Source organism: Rhinoderma darwinii, chromosome 4, assembly GCF_050947455.1.
Source record: "Rhinoderma darwinii isolate aRhiDar2 chromosome 4, aRhiDar2.hap1, whole genome shotgun sequence".
NCBI classification, from domain to species: Eukaryota; Metazoa; Chordata; class Amphibia; order Anura; family Rhinodermatidae; genus Rhinoderma; species Rhinoderma darwinii.
The window spans coordinates 177,497,274-177,524,462 of NC_134690.1; the positions used below are offsets into that span (position 1 = coordinate 177,497,274).

Below are 27,189 nucleotides of genomic sequence, written 5' to 3' on the forward strand. Positions count from 1 at the left end.
TGGATCCCACACTCTAACCGCCTCATTTCCTTTAGCGAGACAGTTATACAGTTAGTTCCATTGTAAAACTAGCAGAACAATTGGACTGTAAACCCCTTGATCACTCCCAAAAAGGGTGAATAATGCCTGCATCACCCCATCTGAGTCCTATCTGTGCGCCCCATATTTGCTCCCATCCTCCTCAGTGGCGGTGGTACTTGGATCACTCCCACCACCAACTTAACCCCTGCGCCATATGTTGTTCTCCTAATTGGTGCACACCAAGTTATACCACCTAATTGCTGCGCCATAAGTTATACCCCTAATTGGTGCTCCACAATTTTTTTAAACTAATTTATACACAAAATGTATCCTAATTTGTCCACAATAATTTTTATGACCAAATTCTTACACAATTTTTATTAACACGTTTTTTCAAACCTTACTTAATGAGTGTTTTTATGTTACAGTTTAGTAAATATCACCAAAGTAGGCATGGTGCTAATTCCTTTCTGAGCTTTGCCGAGTGCAAAAGTAAGAGCTAATGGCCAGATTTTGGGTTTTAAGGTATCCAGTATAACCTGCATAACAATTTATAGGGGTAGTGTCTCTGACAACATAAGCTAGGCACAAAATGCTGGGTAAAACATATTGGGCATTGTAATGGCTTCATTGTGAAAAATTTGCATAAATTTGAATAAATTTTACGGCCTAGTGTTTAGAACCTATGAAACACCTCTGGAGTCCTAATGCTTACTATACCCCTGGATAAATTCCAGCTCCATTTTGCTTTAATTCCTGTGAAACACCTAAAGGGTTAAAGGGGTTGTCCCAAGTTGACTCAAATTTTTTTTTTTATACATTCTAAGCAGGAAATGAATTTTAAAACATTTGGTGTTAAAAAAAATTTAAAATTCATTTCCTAAGTGCCTTTTTTTTACACTTGATAACTCAGCAAGTGCTGGTTATCTTTTCTAAAAAGGGGCGTGAGCGACTCGATGTCAATCAAGCCGCTCTGCTCTGCAGTGTGCACGCTCCCGATGTTGCTAGATACTGTAGTTCTAGCAACATCGGGAGAATGTTCGTCTCAAGCGGGCATGGTAAGCCCGATTGAGACGAACTTACCGTGAATGTCATGAACCCTACACTACACTACACTACATTCACCCCGTTTCGGCAAGCCACTTTTCCCTCCCCCACCCTGTCACTACATTTTTGTACCCGCCGCATCGGTGCTGCATCAGCACCCGGCGAACAACTAAAAATATATAAAATAAAATAATAATCACCTAAGACGTTCTAACGGCGCTCTGAACGTTCCCGTCACTTGCCATCTTCCTTCTTCTTGGCGCCGCTCGCATTCATAGTAACAATGCGTTGTGGCGCAGATGACGTAATCATATCAGGCCCACGTGATTACTTCATCTGCGCCCACCGCTCTGTTATTGTGAATGGGAGAAGAAAAGTGACGGGACCGTTCAGCTCTTCGTGGGAACGTCTTAGGTGAGTTTATTTTTGTATGTATGTATGTATGTATGTATGTATGTATGTATATGTTTTCTTGTATGTATGTTGTCATGTTTGTATGTGTATATGTGCATGTATGTGTATATGTGCATGTATGTTTGCATGTATGTATGTTTTCATGTATGTATGTTTGCTTGTATGTATGTATGTTTGCTTGTATGTATGTTTGCTTGTATGTTTGCTTGTATGTATGTTTGCTTGTCTGTATGTTTGCATATTTGTATGTGTATATGTGCATGTATGTGTATATGTGCATGTATTTTTGCTTGTATGTATGTTTGCTTGTATGTATGTATGTATGTATGTATGTATGCTTGCTTGTATGTATGTATGTTTGCATGTATGTATGTTTGCTTGTATGTATGTTTGCTTGTATGTATGTTTGCTTGTATGTATGTATGTTTGCTTGTAGGTATGTATGTTTGCTTGTATGTATGTATGTATATGTTTTCATGTATGTATGTTTGCATGTATGTATGTTTGCATATATGTATGTTTGCTTGTATGTATGTTTGCTTGTATGTATGTTTGCTTGTATGTTTGCTTGTATGTATGTTTGCTTGTATGTATGTTTGCATATACGTATGTTTGCTTGTATGTATGTTTGCTTGTATGTATGTTTGCATGTTTGTATGTGTATATGTGCATGTATGTTTGCTTGTATGTATGTTTGCTTGTATGTATGTTTGCTTGTATGTATGTATGCTTGCTTGCATGTATGTATGTTTGCATGTATGTATGTATGTTTGCTTGTATGTTTGCTTGTATGTATGTTTGCTTGTATGTATGTTTGCTTGTATGTATGTTTGCTTGTATGTATGTTTGCTTGTATGTATGTATGTTTGTGCATGTATGTGTATATGTGCATGTATGTTTGCATGTATGTATGTTTGCATGTATGTATGTTTGTATGTATGTATGTTTTCATGTATGTATGTTTGCATGTATGTATGTTTTCTTGTATTTATGTATGTTTTCTTGTATGTATGTTGTCATGTTTGTATGTTTTCATGTATGTGTTTTCATGTATGTATGTTGTCATGTTTGTATGTGTATATGTGCATGTATGTTTGCATGTATGTATGTTTTCATGTATGTATGTTTGCATGTATGTATGTATGTTGTCATGTTTGTATGTGTGTATGTTTTCATGTATGTGTTTTCATGTAGGTATGTTTGCATGTATGTATGTTTGTATGTATGTTTTCATGTATGTATGTTGTCATGTTTGTATGTGTATACGTGCATGTATGTTTGCATGTATGTATGTATGTTTGTTTGTATATATGTCTGTATGGCCATGTATGATACTGTCTGCTGGCGCCCTGTATCTAAGCCAACTTTGCCGCAGGCTTCTATACATGGTATAACAGTCAGTATCACACATGAAAGTGAAAGTAAGCCTACGACATGTTTTATTTCATTTTTTTTTTTATATTTTTGATTTTTTACAGGTTTGGTGTTTGGACTACGTCGGTTTCGAGGACTACTTAGATGACGCTTTTTTTTTCATCAATAAAATGGTTAATGAGGGTTGTGTTGGGGGTGCTTTATTTCAATAAAATATTTTATCTAGATCTTTGTCTTTTTCTTTTCACATTTTATTACTACCACTTTAGTAATGGCCGCTGTCTGAGTGACAACATCCATTACTAAGGCGAGGCTTAGTGTTAGCCGGTGCAGAGGCTAACACTAACCACCATTATTACCCCGGTACCCACCACCACCAGGGGTGCCGGGAAGAGCCAGGTACGATCCAGTACCCGACCATCTGTTGTGATGGCCGGGCTCTGGGGCGGCCGCAGGCTGGTATTATGAGGCTGGGAAGGGCCAAAAACAGTGGACCTTCCCACCCTTGTAATGCTAGGCTGCTGCTGCTGTGTTGTATCTGGCTGGTTATAAAAATGGGGGGGGACCCACGTCATTTTTTTTTATTATTTATTTATTATTTTTATTAAAAAGACATGGGGTTCCACCCAATTTATCATAACCAGCCACAAACAACAGTGTTATTAGCCTGGGAATGGACAAAACCAGTGGCCCTTCCCACCCATGTAATGCCAGACTGCTGCGGCCTTGTATATGGCTGGTTATTAAAAATGTGGGGGACCCGTCTATTGCTAAATTTGTTAAATTCAAAAAAAAAAACGACGTGGGGGTCCCCCCATTTTTATAACCAGCCCGATACAACACAGCAGCAGCAGCCTAGCATTACAAGGGTGGGAAGGTCCACTGATTTTGGCCCTTCCCAGCCTCATAATACCAGCCTACGGCCGCCCCAGTACCCGACCATCACAACAGATGGTCGGGTACTGGATCGTACCAAGCTCTTCCCGGCACCCCTGGTGGTGGTGGGTACCGGGGTAATAATGGGTGGTTAGTGCTAGCCTCTGCACCAGCTAACACTAAGTACCGCCTTAATAATGGACGCTGTCAATCAGCCAACTACCATTATCTAGGCACTAATAAAGTTTGAAAAAAAAACACAAAGACCATTTTTTTTTATTGAAATAAGAAATCCCCAACAAAACCCTCGTTAACCATTTTATTAAAATTTTCAAAAAACTTAGATCTACGCAGTAGTCCAACGAATCGAAAGACGTAGTCCAATCGGTACATCAAAATCTGCAACAACATTAAAAAAAAGTTAGCAATGTGAACAATACCGATACTTATGCTCACCTACACACACACAAACAACCACACACAAACATATACACAAACACATATAAACACACACCCATATATTACACAAACACACACATAAACACATATACACACACACATATACACACACACATATATACACACATATACACAAACACATGTACACAAACACACCCATATATACACAAACATATACACAAACATATATACACACACACACACACACACATATACACAAACACACACACATATACACAAACACACACGTATACAAAAACACACACAAACATATACACACAAACCTATACACATATGCACAAACACACCCATATATACACAAACACACACACACATATACACACACACATATGCATACATATACACATATGCACAAACACCCATATATACACAAACACACACATATACACACACACATATACATATACAAAAACACACAAACATATACACACAAACATATGCACAAACACACCCACATACACAAACACACACACACATAAACACACAAACACACACACAAACATATACACAAACACACATATACACACAAACATATACACAAACACATGTACACAAACAAACCCACATATACACAAACATATACATATATACACAAACACACCCATATATACACACACACACACATATACACAAACACACACATATACACAAACACACACACACATATACACACAAACATATACACATAAACATATGTACACAAACACACCCATATATACACAAACACATACACAAACCCACACATATACAAAAACACACACACACAAACATATACACAAAGACACCCATATATACACACACACACAAATATACACAAACACAAAAATATACACAAACATATACACACAAATACACCCATATATACACTCACACATAAACACACACACACACACATATACACAAACACACCCATATATACACACACACACACACACACACACTTACCTTTAGCGGAGCGCAGACTTCTCGCGACGGGTGCCTTCCACTTCATCTCCTTGCATCTCCTGCGCATGCGCCGAGATGCGCGTTCATGAGTAAATGACATCCTCTGCTCCGGACGCAGAGGATGTCATTACGCATGCGCGGCCACCGCTAAAGGTAAATAGCGGTGGCTGGGAACCTAGGCAACGAGCAGGATACAAAGCGGGACCGACCGCAACTTCAATCAACGATATCAAGAAAACGACATCGCTGGACGACGGACAGGTAATTAGAATTCTTCTTATTTTTACATGGGGGAGCTTTATAGCTCCATTTATCAACTTGGGACAACCCCTTTAACAAAGTTTGTAAATGCAGTTTTGAAAAATGTGAGAGGTGCAGTCTCTAAAATGGGTCATTTATGGGGGTTACTATTACATAGGTACATCAAAGTCACTTCAGAACTGAATTGGTCCCTAAACAAGTACAGTAGGTGTAAAGGATCTGCCAGGCACTACGTCTGTGGATACTCCCAGGGTTAATCAGTCGACACCTGAGGCCAGACCTCTTAGACTGACACCGGCTCCCACCAATCAGGGTGGCAGGCTCAGGAGTGGGAGAGCCTATCGCGGCCTGGTCAGTCGGAGTTAGCTCCGCCCCCTGTCCATTTATACCTGCCGTTTTCTCTTCCTCATTGCTTGTTATTCTTCTTGGATTCCTGGCCCCACTGCTGCCTTGCTCCAGCCTGCTTCTGCCGTGCTTCTGCCTTGCTTCAGTTCCCGCTTATCCTGCTTCGCTCTGCCCCTGGCTTGCTTCCTGCTCCATGCTCTGCGTTTGTATACTCCACTACATCCTGATCCTGACTGGCTCGTTCACCACTCCGTTTCCTCACGGTGTTCCGTGGGCTACTGCCCCTTCCCTTGCTTGTTCCCTGTTTGTATCCCCTTGCACTTAGTCAGCGTAGGGACAGCCGCCAAGTTGTACCCCGTCGCCTAGGGCGGGTCGTTGCAAGTAGGCAGGGACAGGGCGGTGGGTAGATTAGGGCTCATTTGTACCCTTCACCTCCTTCCTGCCATAACATAATAACAAGCCCATACCTAGTCTACCATTTCTCCTACGCTGACGCTATCATGGACCCCCTTGAGACCCTAACCCAGCAGATGCAGGGCCTCTCCCTACAGGTCCAGGCCCTGGCTCAGAGGGTCAACCAGTCTGACGCTGCCATAGTAGTACCCCTCACCTCACCTCTAGAACCCGACCTCAAGTTACCTGACCGGTTCTCAGGGGACCGTAAGACTTTTCTCTCCTTCCGGGAGAGTTGCAGACTTTACTTCCGTCTAAAACCTCACTCCTCAGGTTCCGAGAACCAGCGGGTGGGTATCATTATATCCTGACTCCAGTAAGGGCCCCAAGAGTGGGCCTTCTCCTTGGCTCCTGACGCCCCTGAGCTTTCCTCCGTCGATCGTTTTTTCTCTGCCCTCGGACTCATTTACGAGACTGACAGGACTGCCTTAGCCGAGAGTCAGCTGGTGACCTTACGTCAGGGTAGGAGACCTGTTGAGGAATACTGTTCTGATTTTAGAAAGTGGTGCGTAGCTTCTCAGTGGAACGACCCGGCCCTAAGGTGCCAGTTTAGGTTAGGATTATCTGACGCCCTGAAGGATCTGCTTGTTAGCTACCCCTCTTCTGACTCCCTAGACCAGGTTATGGCCCTAGCAGTACGACTTGACCGACGTCTCAGGGAACGTCAGCTTGAACGTTTCAATGTTTTCCCCTCTGACTTCCCTGCGATTCCCCCCGAGGTCCCGTCTCCTCGCTCTTCCACGGAAGACTCGGAGGTACCTATGCAACTCGGGACCTCCATGTCCCCTCGACAACGTAGAGAGTTCCGCAGGAAGAATGGTCTCTGCTTCTATTGTGGGGTGACAAGCATCTACTGAACACCTGTCCCAGGCGCAAGAATAAGCAGCCGGAAAACTTCCGCGCCTAAGTGATCATCGGGGAGGTCACTTGGGCGCACAGGTATTTCCCGTTAATATGAAACGCAATAAAATTTTGCTTCCCTTTCAGGTCTCGTTTGCTGGCCGGTCTGCCACTGGCAGTGCCTTCGTGGATTCTGGCTCATCTGCTAATATCATGTCTGTGGAATTTGCTATGTCTCTAAAAATGCCTTTTATTGATTTGCCTTATCCTGTCCCGGTAGTGGGTATCGACTCCACTCCTCTTGCTAATGGTTATTTCACTCAGCATACTCCTGTTTTTGAACTCCTTGTTGGCTCCATGCATTTGGAGCAGTGCTCTGTACTGGTGATGCAGGGATTATCGTCCGATCTGGTATTAGGTCTTCCCTGGTTGCAGCTGCATAATCCCACGTTTGATTGGAATACTGGGGATCTCACCAAATGGGGTAGTGAATGCCTGACGTCATGTCTTTCGGTTAACTCTATTTCTCCACGTGAGGAGGTAAACACGCTACCTGAGTTTGTTCAGGACTTCGCTGATGTGTTTTCTAAGGAGGCCTCCGAGGTGTTGCCCCCTCATAGAGATTACGATTGCGCCATCGATTTGGTACCTGGTGCTAAGCTTCCTAAGGGTAGGATATTTAATCTTTCATGTCCTGAACGTGAAGTTATGAGGGAGTATATCCAAGAATGCCTGGCCAAGGGCTTCATTCGCCCCTCGACTTCTCCTGTAGGTGCTGGCTTCTTCTTCGTGGGGAAGAAGGATGGTGGTCTTAGGCCGTGCATTGACTATCGGAACTTGAATAAGGTCACAGTAAGGAACCAGTATCCCCTTCCTTTGATTCCGGATCTTTTTAATCAGGTTCAGGGGGCCCAATGGTTCTCTAAGTTCGATCTACGGGGGGCATATAACCTTATCCGCATCAAAGAGGGGGATGAGTGGAAGACTGCGTTCAACACGCCCGAAGGTCATTTCGAATACCTGGTCATGCCCTTTGGGTTGTGTAATGCCCCTGCCGTCTTCCAGAATTTTATTAATGAAATTCTGAGAGATTACCTGGGAAATTTTTTTGTAGTGTACCTTGATGACATACTGGTGTTTTCCAAGGACTGGTCCTCCCACGTGGAGCATGTCAGGAAGGTCCTCCAGGTCCTCCGGGAATATAATCTGTTTGTGAAAACCGAAAAATGTGTGTTTGGGGTACAGGAGATACCATTTTTGGGTCAAATCCTCACTCCTCATGAATTCCGCATGGACCCTGCCAAGGTTCAGGCTGTGGCGGAATGGGTCCAACCTGCCTCCCTGAAGGCGCTACAGTGTTTTTTGGGGTTCGCTAACTATTACAGGAGATTTATTGCCAACTTCTCGGTCGTCGCTAAGCCTCTTACGGATCTCACTCGCAAGGGTGCTGATGTCCTCCACTGGCCTCCTGAGGCCGTCCAGGCTTTTGAGACCCTCAAGAAGTGCTTTATCTCGGCCCCCGTGCTGGTTCAGCCCAACCAAAGGGAGCCATTTATAGTGGAGGTTGACGCGTCTGAGGTGGGAGTGGGGGCCGTCTTGTCCCAGGGTACCAGCTCCCTCACCCATCTCCGCTCCTGTGCTTACTTCTCTAGGAAGTTTTCGCCCACGGAGAGTAACTATGATATTGGCAACCGCGAACTTTTAGCCATTAAATGGGCTTTTGAAGAGTGGCGTCACTTCCTGGAGGGGGCCAGACACCAGGTAACGGTCCTTACTGACCACAAGAATCTGGTTTTCCTAGAATCTGCCCGGAGGCTTAATCCTAGACAAGCTCGATGGGCGCTATTCTTTACCAGATTTAACTTCTTGGTTACCTATAGGGCTGGGTCCAAAAATATTAAGGCTGATGCACTGTCACGTAGTTTCATGGCCAATCCTCCTTCTGAGGAGGATCCTGCTTGTATTTTACCCCCTGGTATAATCGTTTCTGCCACTGATTCTGATTTAGCCTCTGACATTGCGGCTGATCAAGGTTCAGCTCCCGGGAACCTCCCTGGGGACAAGCTGTTTGTCCCCCTGCAATACCGGCTAAGGGTACTCAGGGAAAACCATGACTCTGCACTATCTGGTCATCCTGGCATCTTGGGTACCAAACACCTCATTACCAGAAACTATTGGTGGCCTGGGTTGCCTAAAGACGTTAGGGCTTACGTCGCCGCTTGTGAGGTTTGTGCTAGGTCCAAGACCCCTAGGTCCCGACCTGCGGGCTTACTACGTTCTTTGCCCATTCCCCAGAGACCTTGGACCCATATCTCCATGGATTTTATCACCGATTTGCCTCCATCTTAGGGCAAGTCGGTGGTGTGGGTGGTAGTAGACCGCTTCAGCAAGATGTGCCACTTTGTGCCCCTTAAGAAACTACCTAACGCCAAGACGTTAGCTTCTTTGTTTGTTAAACACATTTTGCGTCTCCATGGGGCCCCAGTCAATATCGTTTCTGACAGAGGGGTACAATTTGTTTCCTTATTTTGGAGAGCTTTTTGTAAAAAGTTGGAGATTGATCTGTCCTTCTCCTCCGCCTTCCATCCCGAAACTAATGGCCAAACGGAAAGGACTAATCAATCCCTGGAACAATATTTAAGGTGTTTCATCTCTGACTGTCAATTTGATTGGGTCTCATTCCTTCCCCTCGCCGAATTTTCCCTGAATAACCGGGTCAGTAACTCGTCAGGGGTCTCCCCGTTTTTCTGTAATTTCTGGTTTAATCCAAGGTTCTCCTCTGTTTCTCCTGGTTGTTCCAATAATCCCGAGGTAGAGGACGTTCATCGGGAACTGTGCACAGTCTGGGCCCAGGTTCAGAAGAACCTAGAGGCGTCCCAGAGCATACAAAAGATTCAGGCTGATAGAAGACGTTCTGCTAACCCCCGGTTTGTCGTCGGGGATCTGGTGTGGTTGTCATCTAGGAACTTGCGCCTTAAGGTCCCGTCCAGGAAGTTTGCTCCCCGATTTATTGGGCCTTATAAGATCATTGAAGTCCTCAACCCTGTATCCTTCCGTCTGGAGCTGCCCCCATCCTTTCGCATACACGACGTCTTTCATGCCTCCCTCCTTAAACGCTGCTCCCCGTCCTGGTCCCCCTCGAGGAAACCTCCTGTTCCCGTTCTCACCCCTGAGGGGGTGGAATTCGAGGTTGCCAAGTTTGTGGACAGTAGGATGATCCAGGGCTCCCTCCAGTACCTGGTCCATTGGAGAGGATACTGGCCGGAGTAGAGGACTTGGGTACCTGCTCGAGATGTTCACGCTGGGGTATTGGTCAGGAGGTTCCACCTTCTCTTCCCCACTAAACCGGGTCCTCTTAGTAAGGGTCCGGTGGCCCCTCATAAAAGGGGGAGTACTGTAAAGGATCTGCCAGGCACTACGTCTGTGGATACTCCCAGGGTTAATCAGTCGACACCTGAGGCCAGACCTCTTAGACTGACACCGGCTCCCACCAATCAGGGTGGCAGGCTCAGGAGTGGGAGAGCCTATCGCGGCCTGGTCAGTCGGAGTTAGCTCCGCCCCCTGTCCATTTATACCTGCCGTTTTCCTCATTGCTTGTTATTCTTCTTGGATTCCTGGCCCCACTGCTGCCTTGCTCCAGCCTGCTTCTGCCGTGCTTCTGCCTTGCTTCAGTTCCCGCTTATCCTGCTTCGCTCTGCCCCTGGCTTGCTTCCTGCTCCGTGCTCTGCGTTTGTATACTCCACTACATCCTGATCCTGACTGGCTCGTTCACCACTCCGTTTCCTCACGGTGTTCCGTGGGCTACTGCCCCTTCCCTTGCTTGTTCCCTGTTTGTATCCCCTTGCACTTAGTCAGCGTAGGGACCGCCGCCAAGTTGTACCCCGTCGCCTAGGGCGGGTTGTTGCAAGTAGGCAGGGACAGGGCGGTGGGTAGATTAGGGCTCATTTGTTCCCTTCACCTCCTTCCTGCCATAACAGTAGGTTTAGGACATTTTCTTAGGCTTCGTTCACATCTGTGTCAGGGCTCCGTACATGGGTTTCATCTGAGCTTTCCATCAGAGGAACCCATTAACGGAGACTAAATGGAAACCATAGGTTTCTGTTTGAATCACCATTGATATCAATGTATATACAAATCCACCGTCCAGCGAAACCAGAGAAAATATGAATGGCTGCACGCCTCAGGGATTCGACCTAAGTTCCCAATTCAATCCTTACGCATACAAAAGTAGGCAGCACTCCAATAGAAAGTAAAAAAAGTGAATATCTTTATTCGTCCTGGTGCGACACTTCGGCTCTAACACTGGAGCTTTTCTCATGCATAATTCATGTGTACATGGCAGTGATTTATATAAGGAAATAGCAATTGGTCCTTACAAGTGATTAATACAATTCGTACAAAAATACAGTATTGTCACAGTGTATAATATATATTAAGACTAAACATAAAATCTACTGTAACTAACAAACAGCTAAAATCATTTAAAAAATGTTACCAGTGCTTTGACTAAATATTAAAGTGCATATGATGCTAATGAATGTAATGAACAGGCGAAAACAGCTCCTGATTTTCAGACGTTTTTTAACAACTCGCGTTTTTCACAGCGTTTTTACGACCGTTTTTGTAGCTGTTTTTCAATGGAGTCAATGAAAAACGCCTACCAAAACATCCCAAGAAGTGTCCTGCACTTCTTTTGATGAGCCGTTATTTTACGCACCGCATTTTGACAGCGACGTGTAAAAAAAGGCTCGTGGGAACAGAACATCGTAATTCCCATTGAAAGCAATGGGCAGATGTTTGTAGGCGTATTAGGGACATTTTTTCAGGTGTAATTCGAGGCGTAAAATGCCCGAATTACGTCTGAAACCATTGCATGTGAACATACCCTGACGCCGATATCGGCACTCTAAGCGCTCAATTGCGCATGCCAAACATCACAGGTGAAAATTAATGCAAGATTTTAACTATCTTAGTTTTACTCCTAGCGCGCATGTGCGCGCAAGCACCATTCACGCCAGAAGTTATCGGGCGGACATATTGGAAAAGGAAAATCGCTGTTGCCCATCAGTTGCCTAGCAATGGCTAGTGTATATCATATCATATAAATTTACAACTTCTGGATAAATCAAAAGCAATAAACAAAATGGAGAGCATTAACTAGGATAACCTATGAGTTAGGGAATTACAATATTAAGTTATAATACTAAAACTTTCATTTTACATAATTTTGGAGTGGCAACAAGAGCTTAATACTGCAAAGAGGGAAACATCAGTGAAATGACTGACTTTGATTAAACACTCATGGAGGCATCTACACAGCATAATTCACAAAAGAGGAAAACACTGTGTGAACAATGGTCAGGGCAGAGCAACCTGAGTGTCCAACCAGAAACCCATGTGCTAATGTTCCGTACCAACCCCAAATGAGTGTGTAAATTACAGCCTTAGTGTAATCCCTTAGGGGACACATTATGTCACAAGATGTTGTTATATTACATCGGGACACATATTATGGGGCCGGTGCAGTATATGACAACCACTGGACCCAAAATAAACTTTTAAGAGCAAGAACACTTTGGTGAACCCATAGCAGTAAGAAAAAAAGAAAAAGAAAAACTCTGTCATTTGAGAGGTTTAATGATCTAAATCAAAAAGAGACATTCATGGTCACCTATTCATAAAGTTAAATTCTGGTTGAACACACTCACATACATATATATATATATATATATATATATATATATATATATATATATATATATATATAGTGTTGTTGGGCAAAGATTTGCTTTCTATACACTGGAACAGGGAATCATAAAATTGGCATGAACGGCCAGATGAAGTGAAAATACAAATCTGAAAAAATAAAAAAAATCATAGTTATCCAGGGATTTATTCTGATTGTAATTTTACAGAATTTAGGTAATTGGAAACTGCCTGATAGTTTTTTTTAACCTTTTTCTGGATCAACCGTGTAGGATTATAGGATGGACTTGGTGGACCTGTGTTTTGTAAATAATTAATCTTTAGATTTCCTTGATATTAATTACCATAAAATGTATATTGGCATTCATCATGAACTAAGATATACCACGTAGTTAAAAAAATAAATATTAACATATGAGAATGTTTAAACATTTACCAGAGAAACTACCAAGTCGTGGAGAAGTCATATCCGAGCCATCATAAATCTCAAGGGAATCCCAGTTATGTTCTGTTGCAAAACTTAAAACTTGTATCTGTCAAACAAAGTAAACATGAAATCAATTAATAAAGGCATGCCCTTGATGTCGCTGACTTAGGCCTTCAAGTGGATGATTATTGCAGGGGATTGCTGCAAACAATATAGATTTTACATCTTTTATGACTACTTTTATGATTTTATAAGTCCATAATTTTCCTCTTGAACTACTATATTAGGGCTGTGCCCCCAGTGGGCGCTTTGCCCACATACCCCTTGTCCCTGCTTCTCTTAACTCATCTCACAGCCACAATAACCTCTGTAGCTTTAAGTTGAATGATCATGTGTCAATTTAGAGGGGTAGTACAGTTTTTAGTTAATTGGTTTAATTTATTTATAGAATAAAAAATTATACTCTTATAAAATACATGTATTTAAAATTCTGCTCACATACATATGTGCAACTGCATATACCAGTGCAGAAGTCTCTATCTAAAAATAAAATCGTATAATCCACAGATTAGTCCATAGTAATGCATCTCTTTGTGAAGTGAATGAACTAAATGGCATCAGTCATGTGACCTTAAGAAGATAAAACTTGACCAATATGGAAATAATATGAATAGATTGCCAACCATTGCTTAAAAACACTGAAAAAAAAAATAAGTGGTGTAAATAACTAATAAAATGAGTGCAGAAAAAAAAGAATATTTTATGTTCAAATGTATCTAAATGAGGAGGTAAATAATCACACATTTTACAGTTGGACAGTACTGTAGTTACATTGTAGTAACTACATGTTGTACCTAAACATGTATCCTCAAAATAATTAGGGCACCTCCAAAACTATACCAACCAAAAGTAAAATAAAAGCACAAAAAATATGCTAGGCTACACACCCATAAAGATATCTAAAGAAGATTATTCAAGTTTATTAGTTTAAACATATAATATTATACATTGCAAATAAATAGTCAGATAAAAGAGAAACGAGGGCCAAGATGACATAGCCCAGACAGTGCAAAGCACAAAAAGCCCCTCTTTACTATCGAACTAGACAGAATATAAAAATATATGTACCAGCGAGTAGTGACAAACAATAATGCAACAGCACTGGACGCACCTACAGTATATCTGATTCACTTCTAACAATTCAATGCAAAATTGTCCATCTAGAATCCAAAATTATATTGTAGAATTATATTATAACAAAAAATACTAACAATATGGTATAAAAGGGATTATTGGTTAAATAAATGTCCATCCTCATTTCTCTTTTATCCGACAATGTGCATTTTATAATATTATATGTTCAAACTAATAAACATAAATAATGTTCTTTGAATATCTACAGTATATGGGTGTGTAGCCTAGTTTTTATTTTGCTTTTTGGTTGTTATAGGAGTAAATCTATAATACAGTAGAGATTGTCAGGCTACTTACAATCATATCACATGCATTTGCGCAATGGATGTGTTTTGTTTTTAAAAGCTTGGTCCAATAGTAACTGTTGCCTATTGTAGGTTTTATTTATAAAATAGGCTTACCTGAATTCCTGATCCTTCTGTCACTATAATTTTCCAAACACAATTCAAACTATTGCCGTAAGTCTCAGGAAATCCTGGAGATAATATGGTTCCTCTTCTGTCCGTAAAATTTCCACTACATGGAACTGTGAAAAAAAGAAAGAAAAGAAAGCAACATAGATAAGAGTGCATTAAACTGATATATAGGTGATGGACACTCCTATTTAATCCTTTTTTTTATATGACACTATGCCATCTTAGTGTAAAGGGAACCTGTCATGAGTTTTTAGTCCCCTAAACCGTCTCCATACCGTTATACTGGATGGGAATGGTATTATAAATATGCCCCAGTATAATCAGCCCAATGATGCATAATGTAGTAAATTAACTTATAACATAGCATGTGAAGTATGTAAATTACCATTCAAAAGTCATCTACCTGGTGCCACTATCCTGAAGGGTCTTGAGGTCCAGTCCCCAGTCACCCTACCTAGTTTGATTGATGTCCCACAGGAGCTGACTTGTAATAATGTATCATGGCCAGAAGAATGTGAATCAAGACAGGAGGGGCTTATTTATGGACCGGACTGCAGGACTCTTCAGGACAGCAGCACCGCTCAGATGACTCTTGAACAGTAATTTTCATGCAGCGCACACTAGATTATAAATTCCTTTTCTAAATTATGCAAAATGGGGAAGATTAAACAGGGGCATCTTTATAATACCATTACTGTTTAGTATAATGACACAGTGGTGGTTTAGGGGCCTAGAAATCTGTGAAAGGTTTGCTTCGAAGCATACCTATTGTATAATTTTTTTCCATAATTCAATAAGGCATCCAAAGACAATAACATTTATATTGCATTTTGTTAAAGAAAAATGTCTCTTTCTAAACTAATCAGATGCCTCTTTTCCCTATACCTGGCTATTGCAATATCTGTAAGGCCTCATGCACATGACCGTGCATTAGGGTTTGCATACAATTGCGGATAGTATAGGACACATTCTATTGTATGGGCCAATGCACATCTTTCCATGGTCCGTGCATTGGCCGGGAGCCTGGGCCACAAAAAAATAGGACAAGTCATTTTACGGGCTACTTCGAGTCAATGCACATCTTGTATGTGCACGGTCCTTGATTGTGGATGGCGTCCATGCCGGTAATAACGGGCCATGCACACGGCTACGGCCTTGTGCACGAGGCCTTACTATGTGTCATGAAAGTCACAACAGCTTTCAATCACACTCAAGAATCATAATTCACAGAGCAGAGCGGCCGAGAGACTGAGTCAGATAGACGGAAGGGAGAAGAGGGAGGGTGACTGCACATACACAGTTCTGCTAAATATTTTAACTTCTAGTGAGTGCTGTATTATCTCACACCAGAGCTAGATGGAGAGAATGATTGCTCAGTCAGTTAAGGTGGTTTTCCAAGGCCATGTTTAGCACCTTTAAAACGAGTGAAAATCGAATATACAGCTTGTCGATCGTCGATTATTTGCTCCCTGAAAACAGAGAAATGATTGCTAAGTATGGAGACAAACGATCGTTAACCCCTTCCCGCTTTGGCCACTTTTGACCTTCCTGACAGAGCCTCATTTTTTAAATCTGACATGTTTCCCTTTATGTGGTAAAAACTTTGGAATGCTTTTACATATCCAAGCGATTCTGAGATTGTTTTCTCGTGACACATTGGACTTAATGTTACTGGTAAAATTTGCTCGATACAGTCAGTATTTAATTGTGAAAAACACCAAAATGTGCATTTTTCTAAATTTAAATGTATCTGCTTGTAAGACAGGCAGTTATACCACACAAAATTGTTGCTAATTAACATCCCCATATGTATATTTTTTATTGGCATAGTTTTATAAACATCCTTTTATTTTTCTAAGACGTTACAAGGCTTGGAACTTTAGCAGCAATTTTTCAAATTTTCAAGAAAATTTCAAAGAAAATGTAGGTTTAGCTAATTTTTTCTCATTTCCAGAACAACTAAAGGAGAAAAAGCAATTTCTCCCGAGTAAAACAATACCCCACATGCGGTAATAAACTGCTGTTTGTACACACAGCAGGGCTCAGAAGGGAAGGAGTGCCATTTGGCTTTGGGAGCTTAAATTTAGCAGGAATGGTTGGTGGAGGCCATGTCGCATTTGCAAAGCCCCTGAGGGACCAAAACAGTGAAAATGCACAAAAAGCAGTACCCCATTTGTGGTCATAAACTGCTGTTTGGGCACACGGTGGGGCTCAGAAGGGAAGGAACGCCATTTGGCTTTTGGAGTGCAGATTTTGTGGATTTGTTTGTGGTAGCTATGTCGCATTTGCAAAGCCCCTTTGGGGCCAAAACAGTGGAAACCCCCCAGAAGTGACCCCATTTTGGAAACTACACCCTCAAGGTATTCACCTAGGGGTGTAGTGAGCATGTTAACCCCGCAGGTGCTTTGCGGAAATTAGTGTGCACTTGATGTTGCAGAGTGAAAATGGGATTTTTTTCCATAGATATGCCGATATGTGGTGCCGAGCTTGTTCCACCATAACAAGACAGCTCTTTAATTATTATGTTGTGTTTCCCTGTTTTAGAAACACCCTACATCTGGCCCTAATCTTTTGCCTGAACATTCGACCAAGCTCAGGAGTGAATGAGTACCATGCAAGATGAGGCCTAATTTGGCGATTTACAAAGTATTAGTTCACAATTGCAGAGGCTCTGATGTGCAATAATAAAAGAAACCCCTGAGAAGTGACCCCATTTTGGAAACTACACCCCTCACGGCATTTATTGACCCATTTGCGCTCCATGATGTACTATTCCATCATGGTAACCACATCGTTCACGCTCCATGAGGAAATTGTGCGTCACGGGAGGAATGGCCATTTCGGCCATCCTCTCGACACACACAGGAGCTGTGACAACTGCGGTCTTGTACAGCAGTTGCTGCAGCTCCTACAGCGAGGATCGATCACGGTGTCCCCGCTGATTAACCTCTTAGAAGATCCGTTCAATAGTGATCGCAGCTTCTTAGGGGTTAAACCACCATCGACGGTCTGCTACATGATAGTGGCCGGCGATGGTTGGTATGGCAACCGGAGGCCTAATAATGGCGTCCATCTATGCCATATACAGAAGCCTAGTGGGATCTTACAAAGTCAGGACCCACTATGCTTGCTGTCAGCGAGTAGCTGACAGCTGTAATACACTGCACTATGCATGTAGTGCAGTGTATTAGAATAGCGATCAGGGCCTACTGCCTTCAAGTCCCCTAGTGGGACCAAGTAAATAAGTTTAAAAAAAGTTGTGTAAAAATAAAAAAATAAAAGTTTCAAAAGTAATAAAAGTAATAAAAGTAAAAATCCCTGTTTCCCTTATCAGTCCTTTATTATTAATAAAAATAAATAAACAAATAAACTAAACATAATTGGTATCGCCGCATCCATAACGGCCTGAACTACAAAATAATTTCATTATCCTATCCCGCGTGGTGAACGCCATAAAAGAAAATAATAATAAACCATACCAGAATCACAATTTTTTGGTCACTTCACCTCCCAAAAAATTAAATAAAAAGAGATCAAAAAGTCGTATGTACCTAAAAATGGTACTGATCGAAACTACAGTTCGTTGCACAAAAAGCAAGCCATCATACAGCTTTCTTGATGAAAAAATAAAAAAGTTATGGCTCTTAGAATAAGGCAACACAAAAAGTAAATGATTTTTTATAAAAAGTATTTTATTGTGCAAATGCCATAAGACACAAAAAAAACTATAAACATATGGTATCGCCGTAATCGTATTGATTCGCAAAATAAAGTGAATATGTCATTTATAACGTGCGGTGAACTCTGTAAAAAAAAGGTATAAAAAACAATAGCAGAATTGCTGTTTTTTAGTCACAACGCCAAAAACGGATCAAAAAGTCGCATGCACCTTATAAAAACTACAATTAATTTGTCAAGGGGTCTAGTATCCAAAATGGGGTCACTTTTTAAGGGGGTTCCCCTGTACTTGTACCTCAGAAGCTCTACAAATGCGACATGGCGCCAAGAAACCAATCCAGCAAAATTGACATGCCAAACAGCGCTCCTGCCTTTCTGAGCTTTGCCGTTTGTCCAACCAGCAGTTTATGACCACATATGGGGTATTGACGTAATCGGGAGAAATTGCTTTACAAATGTTGGGGGTGATTTTTCTCCTTTTTTCCTTGTCAAAATTAAAAATTTGTACCTTTTATCGGAAAAAGTAGATTTTCAATTGTACAGCCTATTTCCACAAAATGCAGGAAAAAATCAGTCGGATCTAAATGCCCACTATACCCCTTGATAAGTTCCTTGAGGGTTTTAGTTTTCAAAATAGGGTAACTTTTGGGGGGTTTCCACTGTTTTGGAACCACAAGACCTCTTCAAACCGGACATGGTGCCAAAAAAAAGGTGCTTCTTTGCTTCGGAGGCCGGTGCTTCAGTCCATTAGCGCACTAGGGCAACATGTAGGATATTTCTCAAAACTGAAGAAAATGGGCAATAAGTATTGAGTTGCGTTTCTCTGGTAAAACCTTCGTGTTTTACTGAAAAATTTAATAAAAAGGATTTCTGACAAAAAAATTAAATATTGTAAATTTCACCCCTACTTTGCTTTCAATTCCTGTGAAAGACCTAAAGGGTTAATAAACTTTCTAAATGCTGTTTTGAATACTTTGAGGGGTCTAGTTTCTAATATGGGGTAGTTGATAGGGGTTTCTAATATATAGGCCCCTCAAAACCACCAGAACTGAACTGGTACCTAAAAAAAGAGACTTTTGAAATTTTATTCAAAATATGAGAAATTGCTGCTTATGTTCTGAGCCTTGTAACGTCCTAGAAAAAAAAAAGAATGTTCAAATAATGATGCCAACATATAGTAGACATATGGGAAATGTGAACTAGTAACTATTTTGGGTGGTATAACCCTCTGTCTTAAAAGCAGATGCATTTAAATTCAGAAAAATTCTATTTTTTTCACATTTTCTCTAAATTTTGCTATTTTTCTCAAATAAGCACTGAATATATCGACAAAATTTTACCACTAACATAAAGCACAATGTCTCACGAGAAAACAATCTCAGAATCGCATGGATTGAGCATTCCGAAGTTATTACCACATAAAGTGAAATATGTCAGATTTGAATAATGGGCTCTGAGCCTTAAGCCCCAAACTAGGCTGCGTCCTTAAGGGGTTAAGGGGTGTTAAGGGTGTTGTGAGCATTTTCACCCCACAGGTCTTTTCCATAAATGATTGCGCTGCGAATGGTGCAAAGTAAAAATTAAAATTTTTCCCTTGATATGCCATTTCAGTGGCAAATATGTTGTGCCCAGCTTGTGCCACTGGAGACACACACCCCAAATATTGTTAAAAGGGTTATTCCTGGTATGGTAATGCCATATATGTGGAAGTAAACTGCTGTTTGGGCAAACTGTAGGGCTCAGAATGGAGGGAACACCATTTGGCTTTTGGAGCGTGGATTTTGCTAGGTAGTGGTTTTGTTTGGTGTTTTACTGGTATTTCAGTTTATAATATGGGGGTATATGTAAGCTGGGCAGAGTACATCAGGAGCATAGTCAGGTGGTATAGTAATGGGGTGTAAAAAAAACAATAAAATAATCCATATTTGTGTGTTACGCTGTGAAGCAATCCTTTCTGCACAGGCCGGTGTGCTCTGATAAATAGTGTCCTTACTTATCCCACTTTTGTTACATACACCGCACCTTTGCAGTTTGGGGAACTTTGCTGGGAAAGTGTTGTCCTGGTATAATACGGGCACCCTCAGTTCCAGCAGATATGTTTGGGCCCTACCCTTCCTGGTTCCCTAATTTTATGGCCTTGATAAATCGCCTCTTGAAACAGAAGAAATGTTCCCCTCGGGCCTGCACAACTGCATATTGTTTTTTTGTGGGGCAATCTGTAGTTATTAATGGTACCATTTTGGGGTACATGCAACTTTTTGATCACTTTTTATCCTGATAGTTTTTTGTAGGTACTTTTTGATACATGCGACTTTTTGATCACTTTGCATTCCAATTTGTGTAGGGCAATGTGTAAGTAAAACAGAAATTCTGGCATTGTTTTTTTACGTTGTTCACCGCAAGAAATAAATAACATAATATTTTTATAGTTCAGGCCGTTACGGAGGCGGCAATCCCAAATATGTATGGTTTATTTTTTTCAATAATAAAGGACTTGATAAATTAAAAGGGCGATTGTGTTTTATTTTATTTCTTGAAAGTTTTATTATATTTTTTACAACTTTTTAAAAAAAAAAAAATTCACTTTTTTTTACACTTTTCTTAAGTCCCACGGGGGACTTGAAGGTTCAACTGTCAGATCAAATACAGTGCACTAGATAAGTAGTGCAATGATTTCGAAAAAAATCTGTCAGTCATTCACTGACAGCAAGCCAATTAGGCTTCGCCTCTGAGTGGGGCCTAATCGGCTTCCGTAATGGCAGGGCAGGAGGCCATTGTTAGGCTTCCTGTTGCCATAGCAGCAGTCCGCAGCCCTGCAATTGCATGGCAGAGCTGCCGGTCTGCTACCAACTTCTAAGATGCATCTAAGGGGTTAATGGCAGGAATTGGAGCTCACTCCGGTTCCTGCCATTACAGGTGGATGTCAGCTGAGCATCCTGAGCCGGCGCCATCTTGCCGGCGGTTATGCAAGCTTTTAGGCCCTGCCTCTGAGCGGGGCCTGAAAGGCTTCCATACTAGGCATACCGGGAGGCTTGTGTTAGGCCTCCGGTTGCCTTTGCAGCCACCGGCACTCAATTTCATTGATGAGCTGCAAACACCTTAAATGCAGCGATCGCTTTTGACCGCTGCATTTAAAGTTTTTTTTGTGGGAATCGGCGCAAACTTCGGTCCCTGCCATTACCCCATGGTGCCAGCTCTAAGGGTATGTTCACACGGAGTGTTTTCAGCTGTTTTTTTCAAAACGGCTGCGTAAAAAAACGACCACGAAAAAGAAGTACATGTCACTTCTTCAGCCATTTTTGGAGCCGTTTTTCATAGACTATGAAAAATAGCTCCAAAAAACGGCCGTAAAAACGCTGCTAAAATCGCGAGTGGCTTAAAAAACATCTGAAAATCAGACGTTTTTGAGTTTATGTGTGCACATACCCTAACATATAGCCGACACCCAGGATAGTGGGTGTCCACCATTTGTCGTATGTATACAACAAAATGCGGGAAGCAGTAGCTTTCCATGACGTATCCATACGACAAATGTCGGGAAAGGGTCAATACAATGCGCTGCAACAATTTTTCTGCTCGCATAAAAAGGGTGATCAGTCAATGACTGAGCATTTGTTTGTTTATTGGCTGACTGTATAAACGCTCATTTATTTGATGATTGGCCGTGTAAAAGGACCGTATGTTATTAACATATGTTTCTAGCACTCTTCTGCTGCAGGTACCTGTGGTATAAAGGGAGGGGAATTTTGGAGGCAGGCTCTCAGTATTTATGTCTCATTAAAGTGGACCTGTTAACTCTCCTGATCTGTCCGTTTTAGTAAAAAATATATATATTTCTCGTAAAATAACAATTCTGGAGCCTCATTTTTTAGAACTATGCGTTGAGCTGTTCCTCTGTTATTCCTTCTAAACATTTATGAATAAACTGTCAACTGGCTGTTACCATTCCCCTTGTCTGTTATATTATGGAAAATAGAAGTATTAACTAAGGCCCCATGCCCATGACCGTAAAAACGCCCGTAATTACGGGCCCATAGACTTCTATTGGCCACAGGTACCTTCCCGTTTGCTTACAAGAAGGTGCCCGGGCTGTTGAAAAATATAGAACATGTCCTATTTCAGGCCGTAATTATGGCACGGGCAGGCCCATAGAAGTCTATGGGTGGCTACGTGTGTGCACGCGTAATTACGGGAGCGTTGCTATGCATGGTACTCACTGTCACCGAAGCTCATGAATATTTGAAAAAAAAAAAAAGTAAAAGTCAAGATAAAGGATCTTGCTATATTATATAGATTCATTACACAAAGAGTGATCTATTTCCAGCATTTTTTTCTTTTATTGTTGATGATTATGACTAACAGTTAATGAAAACCAAAATGTAGTCTCTCAGAAAATTTTTATATTGGAGTTTATAATAAGTTGAAGATTGTAGACTCATGGTGTCACTCTAATCAGATATTCAACACAAAACACCTGCAAAGGTTTCCTAAGCCTTTAAAATTGTAAAGCAAATAAAATAAAAAAGAGGGATACTGTAGGCGCTGCTTGGTTGATAAAAGTTGGTTTATTGCATAAAGCAAGGTAAACAGATTGCTACGCGTTTCAACGCCGGACTGGCGTCTTCCTCAGGCAGATAACTTTATAAACAAGAGTTGTTTCTATGACCTTTGACCTTTCCCCGTTTTTGGCGTTTTTTTTACTGAATTGGCCCTATCACTGTTTACTTGTATGTGTATATATATGCATGATCTTGTACTGTATGTGTTATCTGCCTGAGGAAGACGCCAGTCCGGCGTTGAAACGCGTAGAAATCTGTTTATCTTGCTTTATGCAATAAACCAACTTTTAGCAACCAAGCAGCGCCTACAGTATCCCTCTTTTTTATTTTATTTTCTTTACAATTTTCATCAAGGTAACTCCTTTAGGTGTTTGCGTTTGGGGATCGGCAGCAGCTCGTACCTCTTTGCATTTACCTGCCAGTATTTGCAATTTGGAAAAGGAAGCACATATTTTGTTTCCCTGGAAAAACAAACCTCTTCTGGCGCCGGGTCCTTTTTTTCTTTTATCTATCATTAAGCCTTTAAAAGGACTGGCCTGTTGCGCAGTGGTCAAAAGTCCTGTTTTCAGATGAAAGTAAATCTTTCATTTCATTGGGAAGTCAAGGTCTCAGAGTCTGGAGGAAGAGTGGAGAGGCATCAATCCAAGTTGCTTGCGGTCCAGTATGAAGTTTCCACAGTCAGTGATGGTTAGGGGAGCCATGTCATCTGCTGGGGTTGGTCTACTGTGTTATATCAAGTCCAGAGTAAGCGCAGCCGTCTACCAGGAAATTTTAAAGCACTTCATGCTTCCATCTGCTGACAAGCTTTATGGCGATGCTGATTTCATTTTCCAGCAGGACTTGGCACCTGCCCACACTGCCAAAAGTACCAATACCTGGTTTAATAACCACAGTGTCACTGCGCTTGATTGGCCAGCAAACTCGCCTGACTAAACCCCATAGAGAATTTATGGGGTATTGTCAAGAGGAAGATAAGAGACACCAGACCCAACAATGCAGATGCGCTGAAGGCCGCTATCAAAGCAACCTGGGCTTCCATAACACTTCAGCAGTGCCACAGGCTGATCGCCTCCATGCCACACCACATTGATGCAGTAATTCATGCAAAAGGAGCCCCAACCAAGTATTGAGAGCATATACTGTACATACTTTTCAGTAGGCCTACATTTCTGTAATAAAAATAATTTTTGAATATTCACATTTTCTGAGAGGCTGTAGTCTTTTTGGTTTTGATTAACTATTATGATAATCATCAACATTAAAAGAAAAAAATGCTGGAAATAGATCGCTCTGTGTGTAATGAATCTATAGAATATATGAGTTTCACCTTTTGAATTGAATTACTGAAATAAATTAACTTTTTGATGATATTCTAATTCATTGAGAAGGACTAGTATATGATATATATTATTATGCTCCGTTCCTACAATGTCATTAACACGGACATGCCAGCAAGTACACAGAGGTGCGGAGGGGAAAATGCAATATCTTAAAGGTAAGTGTACTAAGAAGTTTATTATTTTTTGATTTTAGGCAGCTTGACATCAATTTTATATACATCACAGAAAGCCTCTGTAAAGATTTTCTGCTTCATTTGTAAGGTTTATGGCTGGATGGGCTTGAAAATTATAGCAAGTTTTCTGACAAAATAATTCAGTGCAGTTCCCTGAATATTTAATACAAATTTAATACAAAGCAAGGGGAGACATAAACACTGTAAGCCTTTGAAATGTACCAATCATTGGGGTATATTCATGAAGACTGGGGATTGAGAAGTCAGAAGATCTGGGTGCCAACACGACAAATACCTGATGAAAATACAGTGCACGGTATGGAACACATGGTTGAACCTGGAGTTCTTCACCGGAATATTTCTATGCAGAAAAGTGTTAAATAAATAACAATTGTTGTTTGTGTCAGAAGATCCCTCCAACCCATTGTATTCCATGTTCTGAGATGCTTATTATTGTATCTTAAATCTCCAATAAATTATAAAGACACTGTGATAAGGGGAGAGGAAGAGGAGGAAGCACGTTCATGGGTAATAAAATGAAAAATCTGTCATGAAGGAAAATTTTGTTAAAGAAAAAAGAATTTGGCACAATCTATTTTTAACTTTCCTCATAATTTAATTTAGAAATATTTACTGCTACCACTGATATAAGTACGAATAGTGACAGAAGTTGCTCTTTTATAATAAGTCCTAACATTTTACCAATTCCTTCTTACAGTGTTCAAAGGTTCGTATATTGATGCCTTAAAGTTTTCAAGCCTTTGCCTCTGGTCTTCCCTGAAGCCTCTTTACAGAGACTCCGGACTTCATAATAAAAAAAAATCAATAAGGACTCATCTGCCTTTATTAATATGCGTACGCTGAACGCTCTAGATAAGACAGTCATTTTTAAAGGTGATTTTCATTATGAAAAGAAAACATTGACATTCTTTTCTGAGGCTGCTTTGTTACATTATCTATTTAACAGTACAGAATAAAAGGCTTGCAGTCTAGAGTACATTGAATTGATATGTACATCATCTGAAGATTAATACGGTCAGAGCTTAATATACAGTATTCACTTTTGTGCTTATTATATTCCTACCAATCTGTGCTACTTAGAGATCATTTTATCATACAATATTACTTATGCAGATTTATTCCAGTGTAATAGACAATTGTTGTAATGGGCTGTTGAAATAGCTCACTTATGAACACACAGTGAATTAATACATTCCACAATATTTGTTGCTTATGTAGTTAATGTGAAAAAATTAATTTACCCAAACAATTTGGCACTGTCTCATTCCATTGTGCTAATGCATTGGGTACTCGCTGACAACGAATAGCTTTAGATCCTTGAAGTAAGTATCCAGGGTTACATTCAAATCGAACTACGGAACCTGCAGAAAAATCAGAGCCAATTCTTCTGCCATATCTGGGCTCGGGAACAGAGCTGCACTGAGTGTCACTGGTACGAGGGACAGCTGGAAAATAAAATATTTAGCACCAAATTAAACTTTTGTCTGTAGATAAATCAGCACAATTTCAAGTATCACAGTAATAATCAGATTTTTCTCTAATGTAGAGGTACTTTTCAGAGAAAATCTAAAAAACAAAAATAAAGGTAAACCGTATTGCAGGTGTTTTTACACTGTGTTTGAGGCGTCCATCATTGATAAACTTTGCAAGCATTTCCTGATATATACAAACCCCTTAGTGACCACCAATACGCCTTTTCACGTCGGTCACTAAGGGGCCTTAGGCTAGGCTGACGCCTTTTCACGTTCGCCTAGCCTAAGTCCTGCACGAGTCTCCCGTGCAGGCTGGAGCCGGGGCTCAGCTGTCTGATGACAGCTGGGCTCCTGCTCCAACGCCCGCGATCGAAGTTTACTTCGATCGCGGCCGTTTAACCCGTTAAATGCCACCGTCAATAGCGACCGCGGCATTTAACTTTGTTTACAGAGGGAGTGAGCTCCCTCTGTCACCCATCGGCGGCCCGCAAATGCAATCGCGGGTCTCCGATGGGGTGTCATGGCAGCCGGGTGCTTGATAAAAGCCCCCAGGTCTGCCCTGGACATATGCCTGTTAGGACGCGCCGGAGGCACGTCCTAACAGATTGCCTGTCAGATTTACACTGACAGGCAATAATGCTCTGGTATACGAAGTATACCAGAGCATTATAGCAGCGATCTGAAGATCGCACAGTAAAGTCCCCTAGTGGGACTAATAAAATAAATAATAAATGTGAAATAAAGTTATTAATAAAAAGTACAGTAAAAAATAAATAAAACCATTTTTTTCCATAAAAAGTGGTTTTATTTAATAAAAGTGTAAAAAATAAATAAAAGTACACATATATGGTATCGCCGTGACCGTAATGACTCCATTAATAAAGTTAATATGTAATTTAAACCGCAAGGTGAACACCGTAAAAAAAAAACGCAGAAAACAATGGCAAAATTGCAATTTTTTTTCCATTGCCCCCCAAAAAAGTCATAATAAAAATGAATCAATAAGTCCCATGCACCCCAAAACAGTACCAATCAAAACTACGTCTCGTCCTGCAAAAATCAAGTTGAAAAAATCACTACATTGATGGAAAAATAAAAAAATTACGGCTCTTGGAAAGCAACGAGGAAAAAACAAATAATTTTAGTT

The 27,189-nt window shown here is 41.0% G+C and overlaps 1 protein-coding gene across 1 annotated transcript in view; it reads right to left on the reverse strand.

Moving 5' to 3' along the window:
- The window catches only part of CSMD1 (CUB and Sushi multiple domains 1), a 1,675,903-nt gene that overhangs the window by 228,172 nt on the left and 1,420,542 nt on the right, over window positions 1-27,189 (reverse strand). Inside the window, exons 34-36 of the mRNA XM_075861938.1 lie at window positions 25,812-26,015; window positions 14,785-14,909; window positions 13,199-13,295 (exon numbers count right to left, since the gene is read on the reverse strand). Coding sequence (XP_075718053.1) covers window positions 13,199-13,295; window positions 14,785-14,909; window positions 25,812-26,015 — 426 coding nt within the window. The remainder of the gene's footprint in view (window positions 1-13,198; window positions 13,296-14,784; window positions 14,910-25,811; window positions 26,016-27,189) is intronic.